Here is a 26,680-nt window from a genome sequence, read left to right as displayed (position 1 = left end):
GCAGGACTCCCTCAGTACTGCCCCTCCGACAGTGTGGCGCTCCCTCAGTACTGCCCCTCCGACAGGGCGGCGCTCCCTCAGTACTGCCCCTCCGACAGTGCGGCGCTCCCTCAGTACTGCACTGGGAGTGTCAGACTAGATTTTGTGCTCAAGTCTCTGGAGTGGGACTTGAACCCACAACCTTCTGACTCAGGCGAGAGTGCTGCCCACTGAGCCACGGCTGACAGGGGCATTCTGCAGCTGTGACATTTCATGTTAAATCGCTCAGTAAAATCAAACTCTTGTGTCACTCAACATTCCACCTTCATTGTCGAGGCTTCATTCCTCAAACCCGCTCTTCAAACAGTTTCCAGCAACCCAATCACAAATATATAAATTGAAAAGTATAAAACACTGTTATTACATAGAATTACAGTTATTAAACCCGCCCAGAATATTGAATCTGACGCCTTCGGAAAAAAATCTGTTCCTGAACTATTATCTGAGCAGTCGGTTGATGATTAATTAATGTTTGAACTTTTCAATGAAGAGCAATTGCAGATCCGGCAGCGTGTGTCGGGAGCTCCATATAAGGAGCGAGGGAGGGGAAACTGATGATACTATTGCCCGGCCCATTCATAAATTAGTCAGTTACCGAACAATCTAACGGCTCGAGTGACATAGGATCAGCTGGTTAGAAATCGTGCCTCTCTCCTCCATGCTTGGTGGTTGGCGGGGGGGGGAAGGAAAAAAAAAATGACGTCTTGTGAAATATTTCAGGAGGCGATGGTCGGAGTTCCGAGCGAGCTGTGGAGTGAGTGAGTGTCGCCGGGTGCCTGTACACCAGGAAGTTGTTCCTTTCCGCTGCTGTGCTGTGCGAAAGAGGCTCGCTCCTTCTCTCTCTCTGTGCATGGTGTATATGCCAGGACTGTTTCTCTCTGGGATAATGGCACTTTAATCTCTCACTCGCTCACAAAACACACACACACACACCATGGCTACCAAAGAAGAGTTGTACAGTAAGGTGGCCCCCAGAAAGAATCGCCAGAACCGGCCTGGGACCGTCAAACATGGCTCAACTCTGGAGGTCTTTCTCTCAATGGGATTCCCTAAAGCCAGGGCGTAAGTTTATCTGTATCTATTTCTCTCTCTCTCTCTCTCTTTGTTTCAATTTTTGCTCCGTGTTGTTACAGTATCCAAATGTCGCTGCTCTGATACTGTGTATCATTCTAATAATTGTTATACTGTAACGTTTGATTCTGTAACAGATCTTGCTACCTTGTTGGAGAAGGGAGTTCTCGCATGGCCTAGAGATTTAAAGCATGTTTGAAAGCTGGAACCTGCTGTAAAGGCACGGCGTCGGAAAGGGGGAATGACCGCTTTAACGTTTCATGATCTTATTTTTTCCCCCTTGCCTTCCTATTTGCAATTGACTTAAAAATGATTTGAACAGGCAAAGGTCTCCCCTCTAACTAACCCTCCTCTCTCTCGCTCTCTCATAGACAAATAATGCAGAAATCCAGGGCCTGCAGGCAGGAAGGTGGGGGGTTGAGCCGGCGAGTTTTGGGGACTGGCCGAGCTGGCCAGCTTGCAGTTTTGTGTGAGAGAGTTGGGGAGCGGATTGTGCAGCCGGGGGCTGAGTGCAATTCACCAGCTGATCAGTTTCGGGAGGGATGTGTGTCTGTTTTACTCACCCCCGCCTTCCTTTCTTCTCTCTCTCCTCCCTATTGATTTTTTTTAAAGGCTGAATTCTGGTGATTTTTTTAAATCCAGCAATGTCTGTTGTTTCCCCACCCCCTCAGCATGACATGTGAATTTTTGCACGGAATATAATGAGCTATCTGCATTCGGTTGCAAATGGTCAGGAGCATTTAATCCAATGCTCGGCACTGTTTACCCAAGGCACTAATGTAAACCCATTTCTCTCTCCTCTCCCCTCCCAAGCCGCTTTTAAAAAGGTGAATGTGGCCAAACTCGATTCCCAGGATATTCTAACGAACGGATCTTGACTATAACGAACGGATCTTGACTACTTGCACAAACTTAACCCTTGTTAAATTGCACAGTAACTCGCTGACCTATTGCAGCAATATCTCCTTCACTAAAATCAAAAAATGCAAGATTGTTTTTTAAAAAAAACCTTTTTTTTATTTAAACTGTGCTTGAAGAATTCTATATAATCCCCCCCCCCCCCCCAAAAAAAAAACCCCACCCTCTGAGTCAAAGTTCCTGCAGTGCTACTTTTTATAATGGCCTTCAAAATGGAGAAACCCTTTTTGGTAGATTGTGGTTATGATCATAGATTCACAGTCACAGGACCAAGGGTTTTGATAGAGCAAATAAGGAGAAACTGTTCCCAGTGGCAGGAGGGTCGGTAACCAGAGGACACAGATTGAAGGTGATTGTCGAAAGAACCAGGGGCGAGATGAGGGAAAACTTTTTTTTTTTTACTCAGCGAGTTATGATAGGGCGGTGGAAGCAGATCCAATAGTAACTTTCAAAAAGGATTTAGATAAATACTTGAAAAGAGAAAATTTGCAGGGCTCTGGGGAAAGAGCAGGGGGAGTGGGACTAACTGGAGAGCTCTTTCGATGGGCTGAATGGCCTCCTTCTGTGCTGTGTGATTTAGGAAGTGAAATTATGTTTTTTTTGTTATGTAATTCCTGCAATTTTAGTTACCAGTGTTTGAGGTTGCATTCTGTGTTTCCATCCATTTATTTCATTCATAACCACATAAGAATTAAGAGCAGGAGTAGGCCCCTCGAGCCTGCTCCACAATTCAAGATCACGGCTGATCTTCGACCTCAACTCCACTTTCCCGCACTATCCCCATATTCCTTGATTTCCCCTAGAGTCCAAAAATCTATCGATTTCTGTCTTGAATATTCTCAACGACTGAGCCTCCACAGCCCTCTGGGGCAGAGAATTCCAAAGATTCACCGCCCTCTGAGTGAAGAGATTCCTCCTCATCTCAGTCTTAAATGGCTGACCCCTTATCCTGAGACTATGCCCCCTAGTTCTAGACTCTCCAGCCAGGGGGGAACCAGCCTCTCAGCATCTACCCTGTCAATCCCCCTCAGAATCTTGTATGTTTCAATGACATCACCTCTCATTCTTCTAAATGCCAGAGAGTATCGGCCCATTCTACACAATCTCTCCTCATAGGACAACCCTCTCATCCCAGGGATCAATCCAGTGAACCTTTGTTGCACCGTCTCTGAGGCACGTATGTCCTTCCTCCAGATAAGGAGACCAAAACTGTGCACAGTACTCAGGTGTGGTCTCACCAAGGCCCTGTACAATTGTAGCAATGGGAAATGTTTGTTGCTGTGTGCCACCTCCTCAGGCTTTCCTGATCCTCTGTGACCTCTGGACAATTGGCCTCATATTTTAATGTGCGCACACTTATCCCATTACATTTCCACTGGTATATCCTCCATTTTAACCGGAGAGGTGAAGGTTCCCTCCTAAAGCTACTGGTGAACCCCCTGAACCCCAGTGGACTTTAGCTGCACCTTACTCCTTCAGTGCTGAGCTGAATCTTCACCCTCCTGGAATGTCACACCAAGGGGCACGCCTATTGTTACCCTGAGTTCCTGATCGCAGTCGGGTAGACGCGGAGAGAAATGGAGCATAAAGGAAAAGGAGCTTGCTCCCCCTCTTCACACTTTGGAAAACTGAAGTGTGGTCTCTGCTAACCTGAGGAAAATTGAGGAATATTAGCACAGGCCGCATACACACTCATCACATGTCAGCCGCGGCTCAGTGGGTTGCACCCTCGCCTCCTGAGTCAGAAGGTCATGGGTTCAAGTCCCACTCCAGAGACTTGAGCACATAATCCAGGCGATCCCTCCAGTGCAGTACTGAGGGAGTGCTGCACTGTCAGAGGTGTCGTCTTTCAGATGAGATGTTAAACCGAGGCCCCGTCTGCCCTCTCAGGTGGCTGTAAAGTATCCCATGGCACTATTTGGAAGAGTTCTCCCTGGTGTCCTGATGAATATTTGCCCCTCAACCAACACTATTTAAAATCAGATAATCTGGTCATTATCACATTGCTGTTTGTGGGAGCTTGCTGTGTGCAAATTGGCTGCCGCGTTTCCCACATTACAACAGTGACTACACTTCAAAAAGTACCTCACTGGCTGGAAAGCACTTTGGGACGTCCTGAGGTTGTGAAATGTGCGATAGAAATTCGAGTCTTTTCTTTCTTTCTGTCTGCGAGTGATGTGTAGTCATTTAACTTACCGGCGCCAAAACCCTATCGGGAAAAATTGCACTTAAGCTCGAGCCCGCCTTCTGCGATATTGTTAATGCATCACTTTAAACTGCTCCCAGTGCTCCTGTACTTCACCCCAGCATTTTTACAGCTCAAACCGCTACTCGCCAGATAACAACCCAAGGTTAGCTGGGTAAAATCTATAATTGTGTCCTGCTGCCTTTTTTTTTGTGAATCAAGTTGTTGGACCCCCTGTTCCAGTGTCACTGAAATCCCAGTGTCACCACTGATGTGCCTCCAGCAAGGCATTAATATTCTTAATACATGCACTGGCTGTAGAACTTTCTGGCGCTCGATTGCAGATTAATTGCAACAACAACAAAAATATCTGCCCTGTTTTAATCTTTCAGTGTGAATGTCAGTGAACATTAACAATGTTCTGTGCACGGCTGCAGGCCTCCCAACCCAAATCAAACCAATCCAATAGAATTAACAAACAAAAAGGGGAAAAAAAACCCGAGGGGTGGTTTTTGGAGAGGAAGAGGGAAAGCTGCGAATACTGGAATATATCTGAAATCAAATCCCAGCATGCTGGAAATGCACAGCCGGCCAATCGGCCTCTGAAAGAATAATAATGGGCCGAATGGCCTCCTCTTTGGGCTACTTGATTCAATGTGGAATATCGTTTAATGTTTCGGATGTCCATTCGAGGGGGGCAGATGAGGGGAACACGGCCCCTAAATTTATTTTTTAGACTTTGGTTACAATCCTCCCTCATTTTTCCAGCTGTTCCAAATCCAAAGATTGATGCTGATGAGCCCCATCAACACTTTGTACAAAATAGTCATGGAAAAGGCTAATGGAACGTAGGCTTTTATCTTTGAGTTGGTGGGGGGGCGGGTGGGGGTGCTGGTCAGACCCCGTCTGGAGTCACTGTGTTCAGTTCTGGCACCGCACCTCAGGAAGGACATACTGGCTTTGGAGGGGGATTCACCAGGATGCTGCCATGACCGAAAGGGTTAAATTATGAAGACAGGCTGCATAGACTGGGCTTGTATTCCTCTTTCAGTTTAGAAGGTTGAGGGGTGATCTAATCGAGATGTTTAAGATGATAGAGATTCGATAAGGTAGATACAGAGCAACTATTTCCTGTGGTGGGGAATTTCAGAACAAGGGTAAGGGAAATCTGGAAATCTCTCTCCCCCCCCCCCCCCCCCCCCCCTGCCAAAAAGGCTGTGGTTGTTGGGTCAATTGAAATTTTTAAGACTGAGACAGATAGATTTCTGTTAGGTAAGGGATGTGAAGTACAGAATCACCATGATCTATTCGAGAGGAAGAGGTTCAAGGGGCTGAACGGCCCCCTCCTGTTCCTAGGTTTCCCATGTTTGCGTCACGGTGAAGGATCAGACCGGAGAGGTTTTCTAAATGGTCATCGTGCTATACGTTCCCAGCAGTTTCTTTTTGTCAGTGGTTGACTGGCTGTCAGTTCGAGTGGGGTTAGATGTTTAGATTACCATTTGAGCTTGCCTCAAGGGGGTTTTATATTAATTGAACCTCTCTGCTGGCATCAGTGCCTTGTAGTGTCTCAATGCTATCAATTTTTGTGACATTTACCCTTGGTTCTAGAGGCTGGTTTTGTTCTGTTAGGAATCTGGTTCTGTGTAGACAGGAAGTGTCCATCACTCCCAGGTATATATTGTCCAGTGATTGTTGTGCAGTTTGAGAGTCTTTCTGCTCATGGTAGAGCACCAGGAAAGGATGGAAGCAAAAGTACCAAGAGGTTACCAATGGGCAAGCTCCGAATTCAGCCCCGCTAACACCTGGGGGTGATCCTGCAACAGGTGAGTTTTTTGCAGCACTGTGCAGTGAAGGGCAGTAGTTGTAATAAAATATTATACAGTCCTTTATTGAAAATAAAATGTACCAACATTGAACCCTTTTGAAGTAACAACAACCGTTTAACACCTTAAATATTGTTGGCAATTTTTGAAGGTTATTAGAAATATATATTATGAATTTACCAATTACATTTTTACTTCTCACTTGTGAGAAATACACTTTTTTATACTCCTTGTGCATCGATATTGTTTTCCCAGTAATCCCTCACTAGCTCTGTTAAGTATGATTTCAGCAATGCCGTTTAACTATCATTTTTCTATTCATGTAGAAAGATGAAAAGTTTGTGTAAAAGTCCCTGTGATTTAACCATGGGGTTGGGGTGCTATTGATGAGCTGTTTGTTCATCCCGCTCCCCTTGATTACAACATTACCCCAGATTCAATTATAGCCTTTACTTCTAATGCCTCCTGGTCTTGATCTCAGAAAAGCTTGACATCAGACGGGCTTTCCTTCACTCCCCTATGGCCTCCAACCTTTCCTATCGTAACATTTCCTATTTTATCATTATCTCTGTGATTATCGCCTATCTCATCATTTCTCTCTCCAATAGGTTGCCCATTCTTACCTCCACCTCAGTGTGTTGAGATTGAGACTTGCTCCCTCTCAAACTCATTCTTTCTTAGGCCCTCAAAATACCGTACCCGTCTCTGCATTCCCTTACTTCCTGAAATCTACAGGCTTTTAAAATCCAAGCTTGACATTGCTGAATCACCGCTATTTACTTCATCTTTTCTTTAAAAAAAAAACTCAACTCTCGAACCGAACACCACGCTGCATCTAGACAGTCCAGGCCTCCGCCTCTAACTGGTTCTTTCTAGTACTGATTACGCCAAGAGACAGAGAATAACTAGGGGTCTCTCTCTGTCTGTGTCTCTCTTTGTCTGTGTCTCTCTGTCTCTGTGTGTGTGTGTGTGTGTGTGTGTGTGTGTGTCGCTGAAAGCTGGCGAGGATGTTGTATTTAAAGTGAGGGGTGCAGAATAGAAGCTGTACAATGTGATATGAGGCTGAGGCAGTCCCTGAACGGTGGAAATCCTGTTTCCACCGCTCTGACATCAGCAACTTGCTGTACTTCCCAAAACAACAGGATTGAAAATATTTTTTTAAACAAAAGAAAATCAGCTTTAAAAATGATAAACTGCCTGACATTTGTTTATAAATTGAATTGCAGTCGCTATAACCAGGGTATAATTGCCATTAGTAGAGTAATGAGAGATGTGTGACATGACGTACATGAGAATAGAATCTAGTGAATGGGCTGCCGTCTAGTCTCTGCTATAGAACAGGGTGTATTTTGTCCTGTGTGTTAGATACTAACTTCCCATTGAACAACTATAACCATGGCAACCATGATGTCTTGGCTTCTGGAAAAAAAAAGTTTCAACATTTTGAAAAGATATTTGGGAAATATTGGGAATGCACATGTGGATTTAATGGTCCCAAATTGATACATTGCAGTTGCAGTAAAGAACTCGTTTTATGCTCTTTAATAAAACAGAAAAAGCTCGTCAGTATCTGTAATTTTAAAATTCTCATCCTTGTTTTCAAATCCCTCCATGGCCTGGCCCCTCCCTATCTCTGTAACCCCCCCTCCAGCCCCACAGCCCCCCCCCCGAGATCTTTGCGCTCCTCCAATTCTGGCCTTTTGCGCATCCCTGATTTTAATTGCTCAACCATTGGCGGCCGTGCCTTCAGCTGCCTGGGTCCTGAGCTCTGGAATTCCCTCCCTAAACACCTCTCTCCTCCTTTTAAGATGCTCCTTAAAACCGACCTCTTTGACCAAGCTTTTGGCCACCTGTCCTTATTTCTTCTTGTGTGGCTCGGTGTTTGATAACGCTTTTGGATGAGACGTTAAACCGAGGCCCCGTCTGCTCTCGGGTGGATGTAAAAGATCCCGCGGCACTATTTGGAAGAAGAGCAGGGGGAGTTCTCCCCGGTGTCCTGGGGCCAATATTTATCCCTCAACCAACATCACTAAAACAGATTATCTGGGCATTATCACATTGCTGTCTGTGGGAGCTTGCTGTGCGCAAATTGGCTGCCGCGTTTCCTATATTACAACAGTGACTCCACTTCAAAAATTACTGCTTTGGGACGTCCTGCGGTCATGACAGGTGCTGTAGAAATGCCAGCCTGCCTTTCTTGTAGATATAAAAAATGGTATGTCAAGAAAATATTTTGTCAAAACTCCTTAAATGTCACACTTTAGACATCACACGTATATATGCAGACTTCTTGACATTTGCTGGCTCAAATTTTGTTTTCATTACAAGTAACAACCGAAGACAAAGGGAAATGTATAAACTAAACACCAAGAAAGCTGATCGACAAACTACTAAAGACTTCTGAAAATACGTCCAGAATGATTAATCAACAAAGGCAAAGCCGAATCTATCTGAAATGATTATAGCAGCTGTATTTTTAACATTTTGTTTGTGTGAATGTTTTGAGTATAAACGGCAAGTTCTTGAAGATCACATCATTATTCGGATTTGGAGGAGGGTTTAGCAAATCGGTCCTGAATTTAAGAAGTTCTGTTTGGGTAATATTAAGTTGTGCTGCAGAAGTATTTGATGAAGAAGGTGAGATACAAATTAGTTATTTAAAAAAAAAAACTTCTATACATTCTTAATAATTCACACCATAAGTCGATGGACAGTCAGGCTCGACGTGATGCCTCCATAGTGGAATAACCTGCTGACACATGAAGAAAGGCCACTTGGAAGAGGGTTACTGGGGAAAGAGAAAGCAAGACTGACTTGCATTTATATAGCGCCTTTCACGACCAACGGACGTCCGAAAGCACTTTACAGCCAATGAAGTACTTTTTGAAGTGTAGTCACTGTTGTAATGTAGGAAACGCAGCAGCCAATTTGTGCACAGCAAGCTCCCACAAACAGCAATGTGATAATGACCAGATAATCTGTTTTAGTGATGTGGGTTGAGGATAAATATTGGCCAAGACACCGGGGATAACTCCCCTGCTCTTCTTTGAAATAGTGCCGTGGTTTAAAAAATAATAAATTTAATTAGCAAAAGTGTGGTATACAGGCGCACGAGTTGATGACAAACTAACTTTGTTTCTTTGGATTTTGTACTTGACATTTAAAACGCGTTCTCCATTGGTTACCATTCTCCGGATTTTCCTCCCCACACCCCCTCCCATCCCATCTTACTAATTCAGGAAAAATGTTGCCAAGCCAACTTCCTTGAAACCCATTGAGCTGGTTTCAGACTCCGAGTTGTGCATCCTGTTTGTATTGTGTACCAGAGCGCTCCGAGCCCATTCCCCACCCTCCCAGTTGAGTGTGCTTCTGAATTCCTGGCATGCCGACTGTAAATACACAGTGACATGAGACTGAAAACCGAGCAGAAGTGAGGAAGCTCACGCTGACACCCTACCTCATTTCAAACCTTAAAGTGGCAACACCACAACAGTGTTCAGTGGACCCTACCTTAGCCCATGTATCTTCATCGAGTCTACAGGAAAGATTCCTTCTTTCCAACTTCTCCCAAAATCTCTTGGAAAAAGAAATCGAGAACTTGCATTTCTATAGCGCCTTTCCCATTCTCGGGACGTCCCAATGTGCTTCACAGCCAAAGAAGTAATTTTTGAAATAACAACAGAAAATGCTAGAAAATCTCAGCAGGCCAGGCAACATCCGTGGAGAGAGAAACAGAGTTAACGTTTCAGGTCGAAACCCTTCTACGGAGTTCTGTAGGAGTAATTTTTGAAGTGTAGTCACTGTTGTATTGTGTGAAACGTGGCAGTGCATTTGTGCACAGCAAGCTCCCACAAACGGCAATGTGCTAATGACCAGGTAATCTGTTTGTGATGTTGGTTAAGGGGTAAATATTGGCCAGGACACTGGGGAGAACTCCCCTGCTCTTTTTCGAGTAAGTGTCATGGGATCTTTGACATGTACTTTTCTAGGGGGGTGTACACACTGTGCTCTTGGGAAGAAAGCCAACAGTTATGGGCAGCCCTTTAAGGCCGACGTGAATTGTTGGCGCAGACTGCGATGACAGCTTGTGTTTTGTTGTTTGACGTGAAATCACTTGGAAAATCCTGAGCCACCCAACCACTGAAAATGCGAAACAGTATTTTGTTTCTCTGTAATAATCTGCAAATCGTATTTTCTTTTTTGGTGTTCGAGATTCAGATGCGTACATCCGAGCACACTGTAGCAAGAATAAATATACACCTAGAGACACGGGGGATTTAACTTGCTGATACCTGTGGTACAGGGATGCTGGTGCCAATAAACCTGCTAGACTATTGCACAACCTGCCTGTGCAATGGAGCCTTTAATGTAGAAAACCTCCCAAGCATTTACAAGAGGAATAAGGTAAATAAAAAGATGGGATGATCCTGGAGTCTCCAGGAATTGAAGACTGATCTCCAGGGCACTGCTGTGAGCAATCCTGGACGGACATCATTGGGACTATAATATGGAGAAAAGCAGGGAAAAGGACTGTTTGACTGAAGTTGAGAATCATCCATTCAGATAATGAAGAGCCTCCTCGCTTCCCAATTGGCCGGGGGAGGCAGTGTGGTACAGAGATGGACGTTTCGGTAAACCGCTGGTGGGGGCAGGCAGTGGCAGGCGGGAGGTCACGTGATGAAACCTCCCAGGAATATGTCCAACCAGAATTGGCAACCCAATGTTGAGAGTTGGAGAAAGGTGATTGAAAATTTCACCGGGTTAGGTGCAAGAGTTGGGTTTTAGGAAGGGTTTCAAAAGTGGAGGAAGAAGTAGAGAGGCAAAGGAGTTTTAGAGAAGGAGTTGCAGAGATTGGAGCCAAGATGACCGATGGCTGGAACCTCTAGTGGGGCGAAGGGAGTGGGGGAATGCACAGAAAGCCAGAGTTAGGGGAGTGAAGGAGACAGGAGGAGATACAGAAGTAGGATAGGGCAAGGCTGTGGAAAGTAGGATAGGGCAAGGCTGTGGAGGGATTGGAAGATGAAGAAGAGAAGTTTAAACTCGTGCAAGGTGAGGGATAATAGCTGGGGACAGTTTCCCATTTGGTCGTCTATTGTGTGCATCAAGAAATCCCAAGTCCGGTGTACAATGTGTTTAGGCTCTGAGAAGAGGTTCCTCTATTCTGCCCAAATCATGTGCTTCTCCCACCTGGTGGTTTCCATGTGCCGCACTGGTTAAGTGGGTGAGCACCTCATTCTAACTGATTTCCCGAGCACAGCCCAGATTCACCCCACCTTTCATACTTTTGCCACACCCTGAAAGCCTTTGGACAATTCTCTAAGAATACGAGAAAGTCAAGGACAAGCAAGTGTTGTTTATCCATTAAGTTCATCCTGTTGTATTTCAACCAATTCAAGTTGGGTATCGAAATACATCTGAACCCCCTCAGTATAATTCCACTGCCGTATTCACAATCTCCAGTATAATTCCACTGCCGTATTCACAATCGCCAGTATAATTCCACTGCCGTATTCACAATCTCCAGTATAATTCCACTGCCGTATTCACAATCGCCAGTATAATTCCACTGCCGTATTCGCAATCGCACCAAGTCCCACATCCCCCCCCCCCCGTGCTCGCTGACCTACATTGGCTCACGGTCCGGCCACGCCTCAATTTTCGCATCCTCCTGTTCAATTCCCTCCATGTCCTCGCCCCTCCCTATCTTTGTAATCTCCTTGAGCCTTACAACCCCCCGAGATCTCTGCGCTCCTCCAGTTCTGGCCTCTCGCACATCCCCGATTTTCGTTCGCTCCACCATTGGCGGCTGTGCCTTCAGCTGCCTGGGCCCTAAGCTCTGGAATTCCCTCCCTAAACCCCTCCACCTCTCTACCTGGCTCTCCTCCTTTTAAGGGGCTCCTTCAAACTCCTTATGTGGCTTGGTGTCAAATTTTGTTTGAAAGCGCTCCTATGAAGTGCCTCGGGATGTTTTACTCCATTTAAAGGTTCTATATTGTTTTTAAATGCATCTCTCAACCACTCCCTGTGGTAGCGAGTTCCACATTCTCACCACTCTCTGGGTAAAGAAGTTTCTCCTGCATTCCCGATTGGATTTATCAGTGACTATCTTTTATTTATGGGCCTGAGTTTTGAACTCCCCAACAAGTGGGAGTCATCTTCTCGAGGTCAACCCAAGTGACGCAGACCGGGACTCAAACCTGTGATTTCCTGCTCTCTACCAGACTGGGTGGTGGGTTTGTCCCCAGATCTATTCGGGGAACATCGTCATTACATTTTATGAAGAGCATCTGCAAGCAGGCAATGGAGGTTACCCTGACCAGCAGTCACTTCAGTAAGGAAAAGTAATGAGTAATGAACAAATTGCCATTTTCCGAGCTGGGTCTCCCTAACACAGTGGCACCGGATTGAAGGTTGTGGTTAAAGTTAATGGGGTAAAATTTCCACCGGGGTTACTACTTGTAATTTCACCGCAAGATTAGCGGAGGCCCCTGAGAAATGGTGACAGCGGCCATTAACACCATTTCCCCAGGGCTTTTGCTGACTTGTACTGAGGTTACTGTGCGCAACTGAGAGAAGCTCCTGGAAATTACTGGTGACCATGTCCTCAGTGGAGGGTTGCCCTTAACTTACTGGGGTTTTAAAAAAAAATTCACTCTCTCTGGATGTGGGTGTCACTGGCAAGGCCGGCATTTATTGCCCATCCCTAATTGCCCCTTGAGAAGGTGGTGGTGAGCCGCCTTCCTGAACCGCTGCAGTCCGTGTGGTGAAGTGCTGTTGGGGAGGGAGTTCCAGGATTTTGACCCAGTCACGATGAAGGAACGGCCGATTATATGTCTTAAGTCAGGAGGTTGACGAGTTAGAGGGCAACTTGGGGGTGGTGGTGTTCCCATGTGCCGAGGGTTTGGGAGGTGCTGCTGAAGAATTGTGTGGGGTGAAGGGGAAAAAGTCAGTACGTAATTATATGTTTAATTGGTGACGTGATTATATTTCAAAGGTGCCCTCATGTGTAGCACATGGCCTGCTGTACCGTGCCTTTCATCAGCAGCTGCCATAGCTTAGAGGGCTGTTGTTACTAAACTATAAAGTTTCTTCCTAAATATAGGCCTGTGACTGTACAGTGGTCGCATCCAACATCATCCCAACCCTACTATTACTGCTGATTTCCCAGCATTTTTTTTTAATCGTTGGGGACAGGGGGAGGGGAGATATACGTTGACCTCTTGGGCATAATATTCAACTTTTTTTTTACTCCAGTTTTGTCCCCTTTTTATCTTAAGAATCACTGGGTTTAGACGCTTTATTTGCTGAAGCGGCGAGCAGGGAGCCCAGGTGAAAATCCCCTATCCCACCCCCCAGTCTTGAGATGGGAGTGATGGTTCTACAAACCACCAATGACCCTCTGGTTTCGCACCCAGGGGGCAGTTCTTCATTTTTCTACATGCATGCACAAGGTTGATGAATAGAAAGACTTGCATTTCTATAGCGCCTTTCACAACCTCAGGACGTCCCAAAGCACTTTACAGCCAATGAAGTACTCTAGAAGTGTGGTCACTGTTGTAATGTGGGAAATGCAGCAGCCAATTTGCGCACAGCAAGCTCCCACAAACAGCAATGTGATAATGAGCAAATTATTTGTTTGTGTGATGTTGATTGAGAGAGAAATATTCACCAGGACCCTGGGGAGAACTCCCGTTCTTCTTCTTTGAAATAGTGCCGTAGGATCTTTTACATCCACCTGAGAGCGCAGACGGGGCCTCGGTTTAACGGCACCTCCGACAGTGCGGCGCTCCCTCAGCACTGCACTGGAGTGTCAGCCCTAGATTTTTGTGTTCGAGTCTCTGGAGTGGGACTTGAACCCACAATCTTCTGACTCGGAGACAAGAGTGCTACCAACTGAGTCACGGCTGACTGCAATCAGGAATAGGAACCTTCCCTAGTATAGGGGAACAGTGTCTCTATTGATGCTGACCTGGGATCTGCCGATCTTGGTTGCTCTGTTTCGGCCTCATTGCCCAGCCACAAAGAGGAAGGACTGTGTGAAAGGTCTGATGGGCTCCTTGAGGTGAGTAGCAACTTGAGCGTTAATATTCATGCGCTTGCACACAGTAGTCCTCTCTGCACTGCCGTCAACCAATGTTGGTGTCCTACCCACACTAGAAGGCTACTCGTAGGGTGCACTGCCGAACTGTACCCATCGGGAGTTGGTGTCTTCAGGAGAGGGTAGAGTTGCCAACCCTGGTTGGACATATTCCTGGAGATTTCATCACCTGGCCTCCTGCCTCCAACCGCCCTGCCCCCACACTCCTGCCATTGGTCGCCCGACATGTCCATCTTCGTGGTGCCCCGCCTTCCCATGGCCAGTCGGAAAGTGAATAGACTCTTCATTGGATGATTCCTGACCGTCAGTCAAGCAGCTTTATTCCCCCATCTGCAATATTTTTACAACTAATAAACAAAAGTATTGAGAGAATTTTAAACACACTTTTGCTTCACATCACCAGCGTTTTTCTCCTGGATTTTTGCTCGGACTGGTGTCCTGGAGATTATCTTTAATTCTTGGAGGCTCCAGGCCAGTGTTGGAGAGTTGGCAACCCCAAGAGTGGGGAAGAGAAATGCTTTCCCATAAAAGGATACAGGAATGGAATGGGATGGGAACATGGGATTAGCAGCGCAGTCTGTGTGGAGTCTAAACACTAACACTGACTGGTTGGGCTGAACCGTCTGTGTTTTTGTGTTTGTTTGGAATAAATATAATTCAGTCCACTTCCTGGTGAGGATGTCACTAATGAGGCCTCCACATGACCATGATCCAAATGGGGAAAATAATGTCACTGTGCAGTGCTGTGGGGACCTCTCCTGAAGTTGGGACTGCGGCCCACTGTAGAATGGAGTGGGGGTTGGAAACGGGGAACATACAGTTCCCTGAACCAACATTCCTCCGCACCAAATTCGGGGGGAAACAACGTGAAGCTAACCATGTGACTGCGCGCTGTAGGTGGGGAAGTTTCCCTCTGGACCGCGTCCAGGGAACTATCTCTTCTATTAAAAGCTCAGCAGAAGTGCTGAAATAAACCCCCCAAAATAACACGACCCAGCCAATCCCTGAGTGTCTAATCAGTAAACTTTTTTTTTTAAACAGAATGTTCAATAAATCCCCCCAAAGCCCCACCTTGTGCTGAACACGTGGTCTGTGGCCAAGAGGAATTTTCCAAGTATTCAAGTAAAGCAATATTTGTTTGTGTATTTATATATATATATATATATATATATATTAGTGACTGCACTGCAACAGTAAATTGTTACCAGTAAAGCGCTTGGGGACATCCTGAAGATGTGAAATCGTTAAGCGAAATAGAAGTTCTTTCTTAAAAAGCATATCTTATTTTTCATCTAACCGTGATATGGCAGATCTGGGAGGGTTTGATCCAGACATTGGGTGCTTAAAATGGCACTAGTACCAAACTGCAGTTTTAACTGTCAGCTGTGGCTCAGTGGGTGGCTCTCTCGCCTCTGAGTCAGAAGGCTGTGGGTTCAAGTCCCACTCCAGAGACTTGAGCACATAATCCAGTGCAGTACTGAGGGAGCGCCGCACTGTCGGAGGGGCAGTACTGAGGGAGCGCCGCACTGTCGGAGGGGCAGTACTGAGGGAGCACCGCACTGTCGGAGGGGCAGTACTGAGGGAGCGCCGCACTGTCGGAGGGGCAGTATTTTGGCTGAGACGTTAAACTCATCTGCCCCTCATCTGTGGGAGCTTGCTGTGTGCAAATTGGCTGCTGCGTTTCCTACATTACAACAGTGACAGCACTTCAAAAAGTAGGGACATCCTGAGGTCATGATAGGTGCTATATAAATGCAAGTTCGTTCTTCCTTTTTCATATCTTGCCTCAAACACAAAATTCCCAAAAGAGGTGAAATCTGCCCTCCTGTCACATTCTATTCTGGAAGGATGAATGTCCTAATCAGTGAATTGAGTTTTTCTAGTTCTGACTTTCTAAAAAAGATTTGAACGTGACAGAAAGCAGCCTGTTCACCAGTTGCTGTTCTAATTAGATCTTTAAAGAAATAATTGTCAAAGGGATTAAACTCCATCCAACTGGGCTGCGATTGTTTATCACTAACCTACATTTAAGCAGAGCCCACCTCTAGTGAAGAGCGGACTGGAGACCATTTCTTCTACTTTTCCCTTCGGTATTCTCACCCCCCGCCCCTGATTACACACCAATCAATGGCAGATTCAGCGAGGTGTGCAAGGGCATCGCCCACCTTTCCCAGGGATTTCCGAACTCTCCAAACTTTCCTCACTGTTTTATTTTGGGGAGAGTGCTTCCCATCATCTGCTTTGATGTCGGGAGCTCGTTGGAGCTGGCAGAGTAAGAAGAAACGTTGGTCCCAGTCCGTCCTGTGTTGCTGTTAACGGAAACCGGGGAATCGCAGGAGAGGAGATGGCCTCCCCGATTGGCCCATGTTCTCAGCTGACCAGGAAGGCCCTGGCTGCACATGACTTGGTCGCAAGCTAGCTTGTACAAATAATGCAATGGTATATTTTGAGATCATTTGCTTAATTGTGTTGTTATCTTGAAAGTGAATGAAAACCGTGTTTGCCCAGCACTAACATTAAGCTGAACCTCCTGGCTTGTTGTCAGATAGGTGACTCATTTTTGTCGCATGGCTGCTTCTCTTTTTGTCTCTCTTTTTCAATACTACTATGGCCATTGCTCGCCGCAACTTTGCTTTCCTGTTCCTCTTGACCTTCTCATTCTTCACCCACCCCCCCCCCCCGCACACGTTTTATCCTAACTCTACTGAAATCCAGACTCATTACATTGACTCTTGACTCTATCTCATTCTTTCCCATTTCATTCCCTGTACCTCAAAACTATGGAACTCCCTCTGTCACCCTTTTCTCCTACAATCTACAGGTTTTCAAAGCCCCACCTTTAATGTCAGCTAAACACTCCTCGCCTACTCTGGTGGTGCCTGGGGCTGTGGGTTCTCAACAATGGTTTAAAAAAAAAAGAAAGCCAAGTCTCTTCCTGACTGGTACAGAGGAGATGTTTCACTGACCACAATAGCTGTCTGTAGTCGCAGTGAAAAATATATTTGCCCGAACCTGTTGTGGATCTGCCCACGTCGCAAAGCCCTGGTAATTAACCAATCCTCGCCCTCATGAGACAGCAGTGGCTCTAGGACCTGTCTGGCAATACACAAACATCAGTGATGTGACCCAGATACTCAGTCAGCACATATGTTCCTTTGCTATAACTGTCAACTGTCCTATCTCCTGTAGCATTGCTGGCTCCTCTGACCTTGAAACAGATGATGTTTTATATAAAAGGAACGTGCGAGGGGCGGTGTGCCCGGGGTGGGAGTGCGGGGGTCGGTGTGCCCGGGGTGGGAGTGCGGGGGTCGGTGTGCCCGGGGTGGGAGTGCGGGGGTCGGTGTGCCCGGGGTGGGAGTGCGGGGGGCGGTGTGCCCGGGGTGGGAGTGCGGGGGGCGGTGTGCCCGGGGTGGGAGTGCGGGGGGCGGTGTGCCCGGGGTGGGAGTGCGGGGGGCGGTGTGCCCGGGGTGGGAGTGCGGGGGGCGGTGTGCCCGGGGTGGGAGTGCGGGGGTCGGTGTGCCCGGGGTGGGAGTGCGGGGGGCGGTGTGCCCGGGGTGGGAGTGCGGGGGGCGGTGTGCCCGGGGTGGGAGTGCGGGGGGCGGTGTGCCTGGGGTGGGAGTGATGTCCAGCAGAATATCTTTGGGTAACCCAATATTGCATGAAAGAATTGTGGTGAGATAGTTGACCATCAATACACCACCACCAGCTTTGGTTATTGGTATTTGGCTCGTCTGCACCGTGGGAGAGCCAGGGATTAGGGAAGGCTCTGATTCAACACCTCACCATACAGAAAATCTTGGTTTGATGGAATTCGCGCCAGCCCGTGTGGTACTGAGTCTCACGGACCAGCGTTAACTCTTGGCCTGTGCTGAGTTATCTGATCTGTCTTGAGGCCTCACAAGCCTTCAGCTAAGCAAGGAAAAGGAAAAAATAATCAGCCAGGGTTCCTGTACCTGAGCGTTATCCGGTGACAAGACTGGGTGTCGGGTGGGGTTGGACTCGGCTATGATTCCCCCCATGACTGAACACTCTGCTGACGCCCACTGTGTAAGTTCATCATAGAATTATAGAAAGTTACAGCACAGAAGGAGGCCATTTCGGCCCATCGTGTCCGCGCCGGCCAACAAAGAGCTATCCGGCCTAATCCCACTTCCCAGCTCTTGGTCCGTAGCCCTGCAGGTTACAGCATCCCAAGTGCACATCCAAGCACTTTTTAAATGTGGTTAAGGTTCCTGCCTCTACCACCCTTTCAGGCAGTGAGTTCCAGACCCCCACAACCCTTTGGGTGAAGAAATTTCCCCTCAAATCCCTTCTAAACCTTCCACCAATTACTTTAAATCTGTGCCCCCTGGTTTTTGACCCCTCTGCTAAGGGAAATCGGTCCTTTCTATCCACTTTATCTCGGCCCCTCATAATTTTATACACCTCAATAAGATCTCCCCTCAGCCTCCTCTGTTCCAAGGAAAACAGACCCAGCCTATCCAGTCTTTCCTCAGAGCTAAGATTCTCTACTCCCGGCAAAGTCCTTGTAAATCTCCTCTGTACCCTCTCTAGTGCAATCACATCTTTCCTGTAATGTGGTGACCAGAACTGCACGCAGTACTCTAGCTGAGGCCTAACTAATGTTTTATACAGTTGAAGCTCTTGTATTCTATGCCACGACTAGTAAAGGTAAGCAGTCCGTATGCCTTCTTAACCACCTTATCTACCTGGCCTGCTACCTTCAGGGATCTGTGGACATGCACTCCAAGGTCCCTTTGTTCCTCTACACTACTCGGTGTCCTACCATTTAATGTCCTACCTTTCCTTGTTAGCCCTCCCCAAATGCATTACCTCACACTTCTCCAGATTGAATTCCATTTGCCACTGTTCTGCCCACCTGACCAATTTATTGATATCTTCCTGCAGTCTACAGCTTCCTTCTTCAGTATCAACCACACAGCCAATTTTAGTATAATCTGCAAACTTCTTAATCATACCCCCGATATTCAAGTCTAGATCATTGATATATACCACAAAAAGCAAGGGACCTAGTACTGAGCCCTGCGGAACCCCAATGGAAACAGCCTTCCAGTCACAAAAACACCCATCAACCATTACCCTCTGCTTCCTGCCTCCGAGCCAGTATTGAATCTAACTTGACACTTTGCCCTGGATCCCATGGGCTTTTAATTTTGTGACCAGTCTGCCATGTGGAACCTTATCAAAAGCCTTGCTAAAGTCCATATACACTACATCAAATGCACTACCTTCATCTACCCTCCTTGTTACCTCCTCAAAAAATTCAATCAAGTTTGTCAGACACGACCTTCCCTTAACATCAGTGCTGACTATCCTTGATTAATCCGTGTCTTTCTAAATGAAGATTTATCCTGTCCTTCAGAAATCTTTCCAATAATTTTCCCACCACATATATATTTCATACATGAAAGGATCATCTGGTTGGGGGTACAGGAGGGTGAACTGGTGAAACTGTACCCTACCAAGAGCCAAGGCCTTCAGGGAAAATAGTCTGTGTATATTTGGGTGTATTGGAAAATTGGGAGCACACTGCCCACTATTATCCCTCTACTGAAATCAATGGACAGAACATCCTGGGCAGTGTGACTGTGATATTCCGATAAGCCGCTCGCTGCCTGTAAGATCCCATCAGTGGTACAGGACCTCGCAACATTTCAATCTTTATCATCCCCAGATTAAATCGTCACTTTGCTTTTTCACTTACCAAAGGTAGAGATTGTCTGCAAGATGATGATGCTCTGAGCCACGAACTCCCAAGGCAGTGTGGTGTGGACAAGCCAGATATTCACGACAGGCGTGATGTGTGGCAGTGATGTTCCTTTTTATTTTTGTGGGGGGGGGGGAGGGGGTGCGGGGTCGGGGTAGTTCTCCAGACGGCTGCATAGAAAATCGTTTCTCTTGTCAATTCAGTCCGGGGGCAAGTCTTCAAGATGTCACTCCTTGAAGCGCCTTCTCGATGCTCGAAGGGTTCATGAAACTCTCGCTTTTTGTGTCAGTCCCTGGGTGTTTGCGCCATCTTCACAAAGCAGCCCTGAAATGCGATACACCATGACGGCAAAGTTGGCAGGTGGGGGGGGTCATTACAGTATCTATGAAGTGCATTTGTGAAATCCATGGCTGTACTTCACTGTATTGGCGACTGTTGCTCTATTTCTGCTAAAGCCCAGTCTGCAGAGACGGGAACCGCAGCACTCTGGGGCCAAGGCATCGCTGGAAGTAAACTTGTACCATCTGCGCCCGCCAGTCTTTCTGGCGGACGTGGAGAAGATGTTTCCACTTGCGGGGGAGCCCAAAACTAGAGGCCATAAATATAAGATGGTCACTAACCGCGTTCCCTTTAAACCGTGCGGCCGCGCAGTCGGCTCACCAGCTCTTAAATAGGAAAAAGTGTGCATTCGCGGTATTCTGAATGGACCACATGCCCAAAAAAATTAACGGGAACATTGGTCACTAATAAATCCAGTAGGGAATTCAGGAGAAACTTCTTTACCCAGAGAGTGGTGAGAATATGGAACTCGCTACCACAGGGATTGGTTGAGGCAAATAGCAGAGATGCATTTAAAGAGAAGCTCGATAAACACACGAGGGAGAAAGGAATCGAAGGATGTGTTGATTGGGTGAGAGGAGGCTTGTGTGGAGCATAAACACCGGCACAGACCGAATGGCCTGTTTCTGTGATGGACTCCTTGGACTTGGCCTGTTGCCTTCCTGGTTGGGGCTGGAAACTGGGCTCCGTGGGGAATTAAACTGGCTGCTTTAGAAGCCAAGACCTCCGTCCTCTGTAGGGACATTGCCGTATTATATCTTTCTCTTTGTGACCAGAGGTACACAGGGTAATTTATGTTGGGGAAATAATTAAGGTTCAGGTGCATGCTGTCTGCCAAGTGTAGGAATGGTCCTTCGTTTATTCGCAAGTTTTGTTTGAAGTGGGAACTTGAATATGGTCCCTGGAAGGAGTTAACAGTTTCCCTCTATTAATCCAATTTCCTCGGGTGGAGTGGGGTGAGGTGGTCGGGGGGAGAGTCCAGAACAAGGGGGCACAACCTTCAAATTAGAGCCAGGCCGTTCAGGGGTGATGTCAGGAAGCATATCTTCACACAAAGGAGGGTGGAAATCTGGAACTCTTTTTTCTCCCTTTCCCTCCCCCCAAAAAAATCTGCTGATGCTGAGGGTTAATTGAAAATTTCAAAAGTGAGATTGATCGATTTTTGTTGGGCGAGGTTATTGCGGGTTACAGAACCAAGGTGGGTAGGTGGAGTTGCGAGACCGATCAGCCATGATCTAATTCAATTGTGGAACAGGCTCGAGGGGCTGAACGGCCTCCTCCTGATCCTATGAAGGACAATGGGTATTTTATTTGGATACTCCTACCAGACATTAGAAATGGTTTCGTTGAAGGTCACAGGTGAAAAGCAAACAAAGCCAGTGTACGTAGAATTGTACCACAACATCTTCAGGAGAGTGGGGAAAGTTGGAAGGATTTGGTTTGGGACAGGGAAGGTGGGGTGCAGACCACATACAGACACCTGATAGCAGATTTCTGGCCTATTGTTAACTAAGGTACATAGGAACAGGAGGAGGCCATTCAGGCACCCGAGCCTGTTCCGCCATTCAATCAGATCATGGCTGATCTGTGTCTCAACCCCATTTACCCACCTTTTGCTCCATATCATTTGACACCCTTACCCAACAAAAATCTATCGATCTCTGTCTTGAAAGCTCCAATTATCCATCGACTTTTTGAGGAGAGAATTTCTACTATCCTTTGTGCTTGCCAAAATCCCTACTAAATGGCCTAGCTCTAAGGTCCTGTCCCCTCGTTCTTGATTCTCCCCTCGGAGGAAATAGTTTCTCCGTAGCTATCCTATCAACTCCTTTTAACATTTCAAACACCTCGATCAGATCACCCCTCAATCCTCTATACTCAAGGCAACACAAGCCAAGTTTAAGCAACGTTTTTACGTTGCTGCTTTACCAGGGGTCCGATGGCTTTCTGTGCAACATTCTCTTTGAGTCACACACGCCCACGCCGTTGCATGATCCCTACACCGTTAGCAGAAGTGCAGCGTCTTCCCCAGTAGGAAGGGAACTCCCCGTATTACTAAAACAACCATGGGGGCTGCAGAAATGCAGAACAAAAACTGCTCACTTGCTCATTTGTGGTAGAGTTAACCTTTAGTTTCATTTCCATCAATTCTCTCTCTTTTATGTTCCTTTGTGCACATGTTGTCTCGTGTCTGATTATTCTTCCAGTAACGTGGGTTGGGGAGGAAGCTGAGGGAGACACTCGACTACCTGCATGAATGACTTGATTTTTGTTTTGACGTTTTAGTCCCCCTTAGTTCTAGCATTTTAAACCCGATTGTTGCCTGTCAAGCTTGTGGTGGTGGGGGAGGGCACCTGGTCTTTATGGCTCGTTATTGTATAGGGGAGTGCCATCAAACCATGAGGTACACTTTGTGTAACAGAGAAGGGACTTGCATTTTCTAGAGCGCTTTTCACACCTTTGGGACATCGCAAAGTGCTTTACAGCCAATTAAGTACTTTTGAAGTGTAGTCACTTGTAATGTGGGAAACGCAGCAACCAATTTGCGCACAGCAAGCTCCCACAAACAGCAATGTGATAATGACCAGATCATCTGTTTTAGTGATGTTGGTTGAGATAAATATTGGCCCCAGGACACCGGGGAGAACTCCCTGCTCTTCTTCAAATAGCGCCATGGGATCACTTGCGTCCACCTGAGAGCAGACAGGGCCTCGGTTTAACTTCTCATCTGAAAGACGGCACCTCTGACAGTGCAGCACTCCCTCAGCACTGCACTGGGAGTGTCGGCTTAGATTATATAATAAGGTCTCTGGAGTGGGACTTGAACCTAGGTTTGACACCTTCCAGTTTCCCAGCGGAGGAACCACAGAGGAGCGAGAGAGGTAACATGCAACAATAAGAGAGCAGAGGGGGAATATATCTGTGGTAGTTGTTCGCCTTAGTGCAGAAGAGGTTAAGGGGAGATTTGATGGAGGTGTTCAAAATCATGAATGGTTTTGATAGTAAATAAGGAGAAACTGTTTCCAATGGCAGGAGGGTTTGTAACCAGAGGACACAGAGTCAAGATAATTGGCAAAAGAATGTGAGGGGAGATGAGGGAAAAATTTCACGCAGCGAGTTGTTGTGATCTGGAACGTGCTGCCTGAAAGGGCGGTGGAAGCAGATTCAATAGTAACTTTCAAAAGGGAATTGGATAAATACTTGAAGGGGAAAAATTTCAGGTGTATGGGGAAAGAGCGGGGGGCACGGGAGTAACTGGATTGCTCTTTCAGAGTGCGTGCGTGCGCGAGTCCGCCCGCCCAACTGACCAAGGGGAGGCGGGGCACTGCGAGGATTGACATGTTGACCGACCAATGGCGGGCGGTTGGAGAAGGGAGGCCGTGCAATGAAACCTCCAGGGATCCGTCCAGTCAGAGTTGGCAACTCTCGCCAACCCTGCTCCTTTCACCCAAAAAATAACTTCACTCCGGTGCTTGAAGGGTAGTTTCACTGCCCGATGGAGTAAGGCAAAAACCAAAAATCACATCACAAGCTTTCCCAGGACGTGCTTTGCTGGTTCAAGTGGTTCCTCAACCAAGGCTTCTTTCTATCCTCCTTCTCACTGCCAAGCCCAGTTGTGGCACCACAATGTATTCTTTTTGCAAAGGAACCGCGTTGGCCGAGGCACGGCAGCACCCATTTATGTTTAAGCTTCTTTCATCACTTCCTTGTTGTTTGTGCAGGGCTGGTCGCTGCTGGCCAATCAACCAAGATCTAAAGAGGTGAATCCCCACTCCCCCTAACGGCAGCAAATTTCCCCAGTTCACACGCACCGTCTGCTTGTGCTCAAAGTGCAGCAACAACTTGCATTTATATAGCACCTTTAACGTAGTAAAACGTCCCCAGGCGCTTCACAGGAGCGTAAATCAGACAAAATTTGACACCAAGACGCAAAAGGAGATGTTGGAACAGGTGATCAAAAGCTTGGTCAATGCGGTAGGTTTTAAGGAGCATCTTAAAGGCGGAGAGGGCGGTGGAGAGGTTTAGGGAGGGAATTCCAGAGCTTAGGGGCCCAGGCAGCTGAAGGCACGGCCGCCAATGATGGAGTGATTAAAATCGGGGATCCCCAAGAGGCCAGAATTGGAGGAGCGCAGAGATCTCGGAGGGTTGTAGGGGCTGGAAGAGGTTAGAGATAGGGAGGGGGCGAGGCCATGGAGGGATTTGGAAACAAGGATGAGAATTTTTAAATTGAGGCTTTGCTAGACCGGGAGCCAATGTGGTTCAGCGAGCACCGGGGTGATGGGTGAACGGGGGTCGGTGCGAGTCAGGACACGGGGCAGTGAGCACCGGGGTGATGGGTGAACGGGGGTCGGTGTGAGTCAGGACACGGGGCAGCAGAGTTTTGGATGAGCTCAAGTTTATGGAGGGTGGAAGGTGGGAGGCCGGCCTAGAGAGTGTTGATTAGTCTAGTCTAGCGGTAGCCAAGGCATGGATGAGCTGAGGCGAGGGCGGAGACGGGCGATGTTATGGAGGTGGAAGTAGGCGGTCTTGGTGGTGGCGCGGATATGTGGTCGGAAGCTGATCTCGGGGTCAAATAGGGCAAGGTTGCGAATGGTTTGGTTCAGCCTCTTCAAACTTATCATCTGATATTTAAGTTGCTTGTCTGAGTCAAGAAAAAAAGAATGAAACAGCACAGAAGGAGGCCATTTGGCCCATCATGCCTGTGCCGGCTCTTTGAAAGAACTATCCAATTAGTCCCCTGCCCTTTCCCCATAGATTGGTTGATTCCTTGGTGTGCCTTTGCTGCTCTTTTTAAGGGAGATTTAGTTTTTAATTGAGAATGGGAGGTGAAGGCCCAGAGAGCAGGAAAGGCCACCAAACCTGGAGAGAATGAGATTAATCAAATAGTAACAATTAGGCTGCATGCATCTAAGATTCTACGACCTTGAAGATTGTAGAAGTGAGATGAGGAGGTCTGGTATACTCTTCTCGCCTTATTGTCCAGGAACCAACTGAAGCTCCATCCACGTGCCTCAAGGTCTCCAACATTTCTTGCCCCAGCCTCTGACTCCACGCAACTAATGCCGAGGGAGGTGCACGAGTCCTTCTGAGGTACTTGTGTATGGGGCAACTATTACTTTTTGTGCTAATCCTCCATAGACTGATAGCAGGAAGTACTATTCGCGTGGCTTGATTTCAAGATTTTATAAATAATAATGTCGTATTCATTCGAAGAATTGGGATTAAGTTTCATTCTTTTGCTGCTGTTTTTAAAGAGGAAGATTGACCCAATGCTGTGGAAGGACTTGCAACACTCTGGGTTTGAGAAAGCCCAGGCATCATTTTAGTTGAAGGAAGTGGACAGGGAGCAGCAGCAGGATAGATTCTCTTGAGCAATCTCTCGGCACGGAGCTTCACGTGCGAGAATCACAGCGGTCACAGTCTCCGAATAAGGGGTCGGCCATTTAGGACTGAGATGAGGAGAAATTTCTTCACTCAGAGGGTGGTGAATCTTTGGAATTCTCTACCCCAGAGGGCTGTGGATGCTCCGTCGTTGAGTATATTCAAGACAGAGATCGATAGATTTTTGGATATTAAGGGAATCGAGGGATATGAGGATCGTGCGGGAAGGTGATGAGGTAGAAGATCAGCCATGATCTCATTGAATGGCGGAGCAGGCTTGTGGGACCGAATGGCCGACTCCTGCTCCTATTTCTTATGTTCTTAAATCTCCCATAGTTCATGTTGTGGGCGGATATTACACAGTATTTACAGCACAATTCAGGCCATTCGGCCCCACTGGTCCGTGCCGGTGTTTATGCTCCACACGAGCCTCCTCCCACCCCTCTTCATCTCACCCTATCCACATATCATTCTATTCCTTTCTCCCTTGTGTTTATTTAGCTTCCCCTTAAATGCATCTACGCTATTCGCTTCAACCACTCCCTGTGGTAGTGAGTTCCACATTCTCACCAGAGGTTTCTCCTGAATTCCCTATTCGAGTTATTAGTGACTCTCTTATATTTATGGCCCCTAGTTCTGGTCTCCCCCACAAGTGGAAACATCACCTCTACGTCTACCCTATCGAACCCCTTCATAATTTTCTAGGCTTGAAGCACTCCCTCCTCTGAATCAGAAGGTTTTGGGTTCGAGCCCCACACCAGGAACTTGAGCACACAAATCTAGGCTGACACTCCCAGTGCAGCACTGAGGGAGTGCAGCACTGTCGGAGGTGCCGTCTTTCAGATGAGACATTAAACCGAGGCCCTGTCTGCTCTCTCGGGTGGATGTAAAAGATCCCACGGCCACTATATCGAAGGAGCAGGGGAGTTCTCCCCGGTGTCCTGGACAATATTTATTCCTCAACAAACATCACTAAAACAGATTATCTGGTCATTATCACGTTGTTGTTTGTGGGAGCTTGCTGTGCACAAATTGGCTGTCACATTTCCTACATTACAACAGTGACTACACTTCAAAAAGTACTTCATTGGCTGTAA

The 26,680-nt window shown here is 47.0% G+C and overlaps 1 protein-coding gene across 1 annotated transcript in view; it reads left to right on the top strand.

Moving 5' to 3' along the window:
• The first annotated feature begins 654 nt into the window (after positions 1-654).
• LOC147100237 (ubiquitin-associated and SH3 domain-containing protein B-like) overlaps positions 655-26,680 on the top strand; it is a 164,870-nt gene continuing 138,844 nt past the window's right edge. The window contains exon 1 of the mRNA XM_085967699.1: positions 655-1,101. Within this exon, the coding sequence (XP_085823825.1) occupies positions 974-1,101 (128 nt within the window). The 5' untranslated portion in view covers positions 655-973. The remainder of the gene's footprint in view (positions 1,102-26,680) is intronic.

Source organism: Somniosus microcephalus, chromosome 26 (genome assembly GCF_052327205.1).
Source record: "Somniosus microcephalus isolate GS21.2 chromosome 26, FLI_Smic_1.0, whole genome shotgun sequence".
Lineage (NCBI taxonomy): Eukaryota > Metazoa > Chordata > Chondrichthyes > Squaliformes > Somniosidae > Somniosus > Somniosus microcephalus.
Note: the sequence above shows the minus strand (reverse complement) of the source record. Positions and strands in the feature narration are given on the sequence as shown.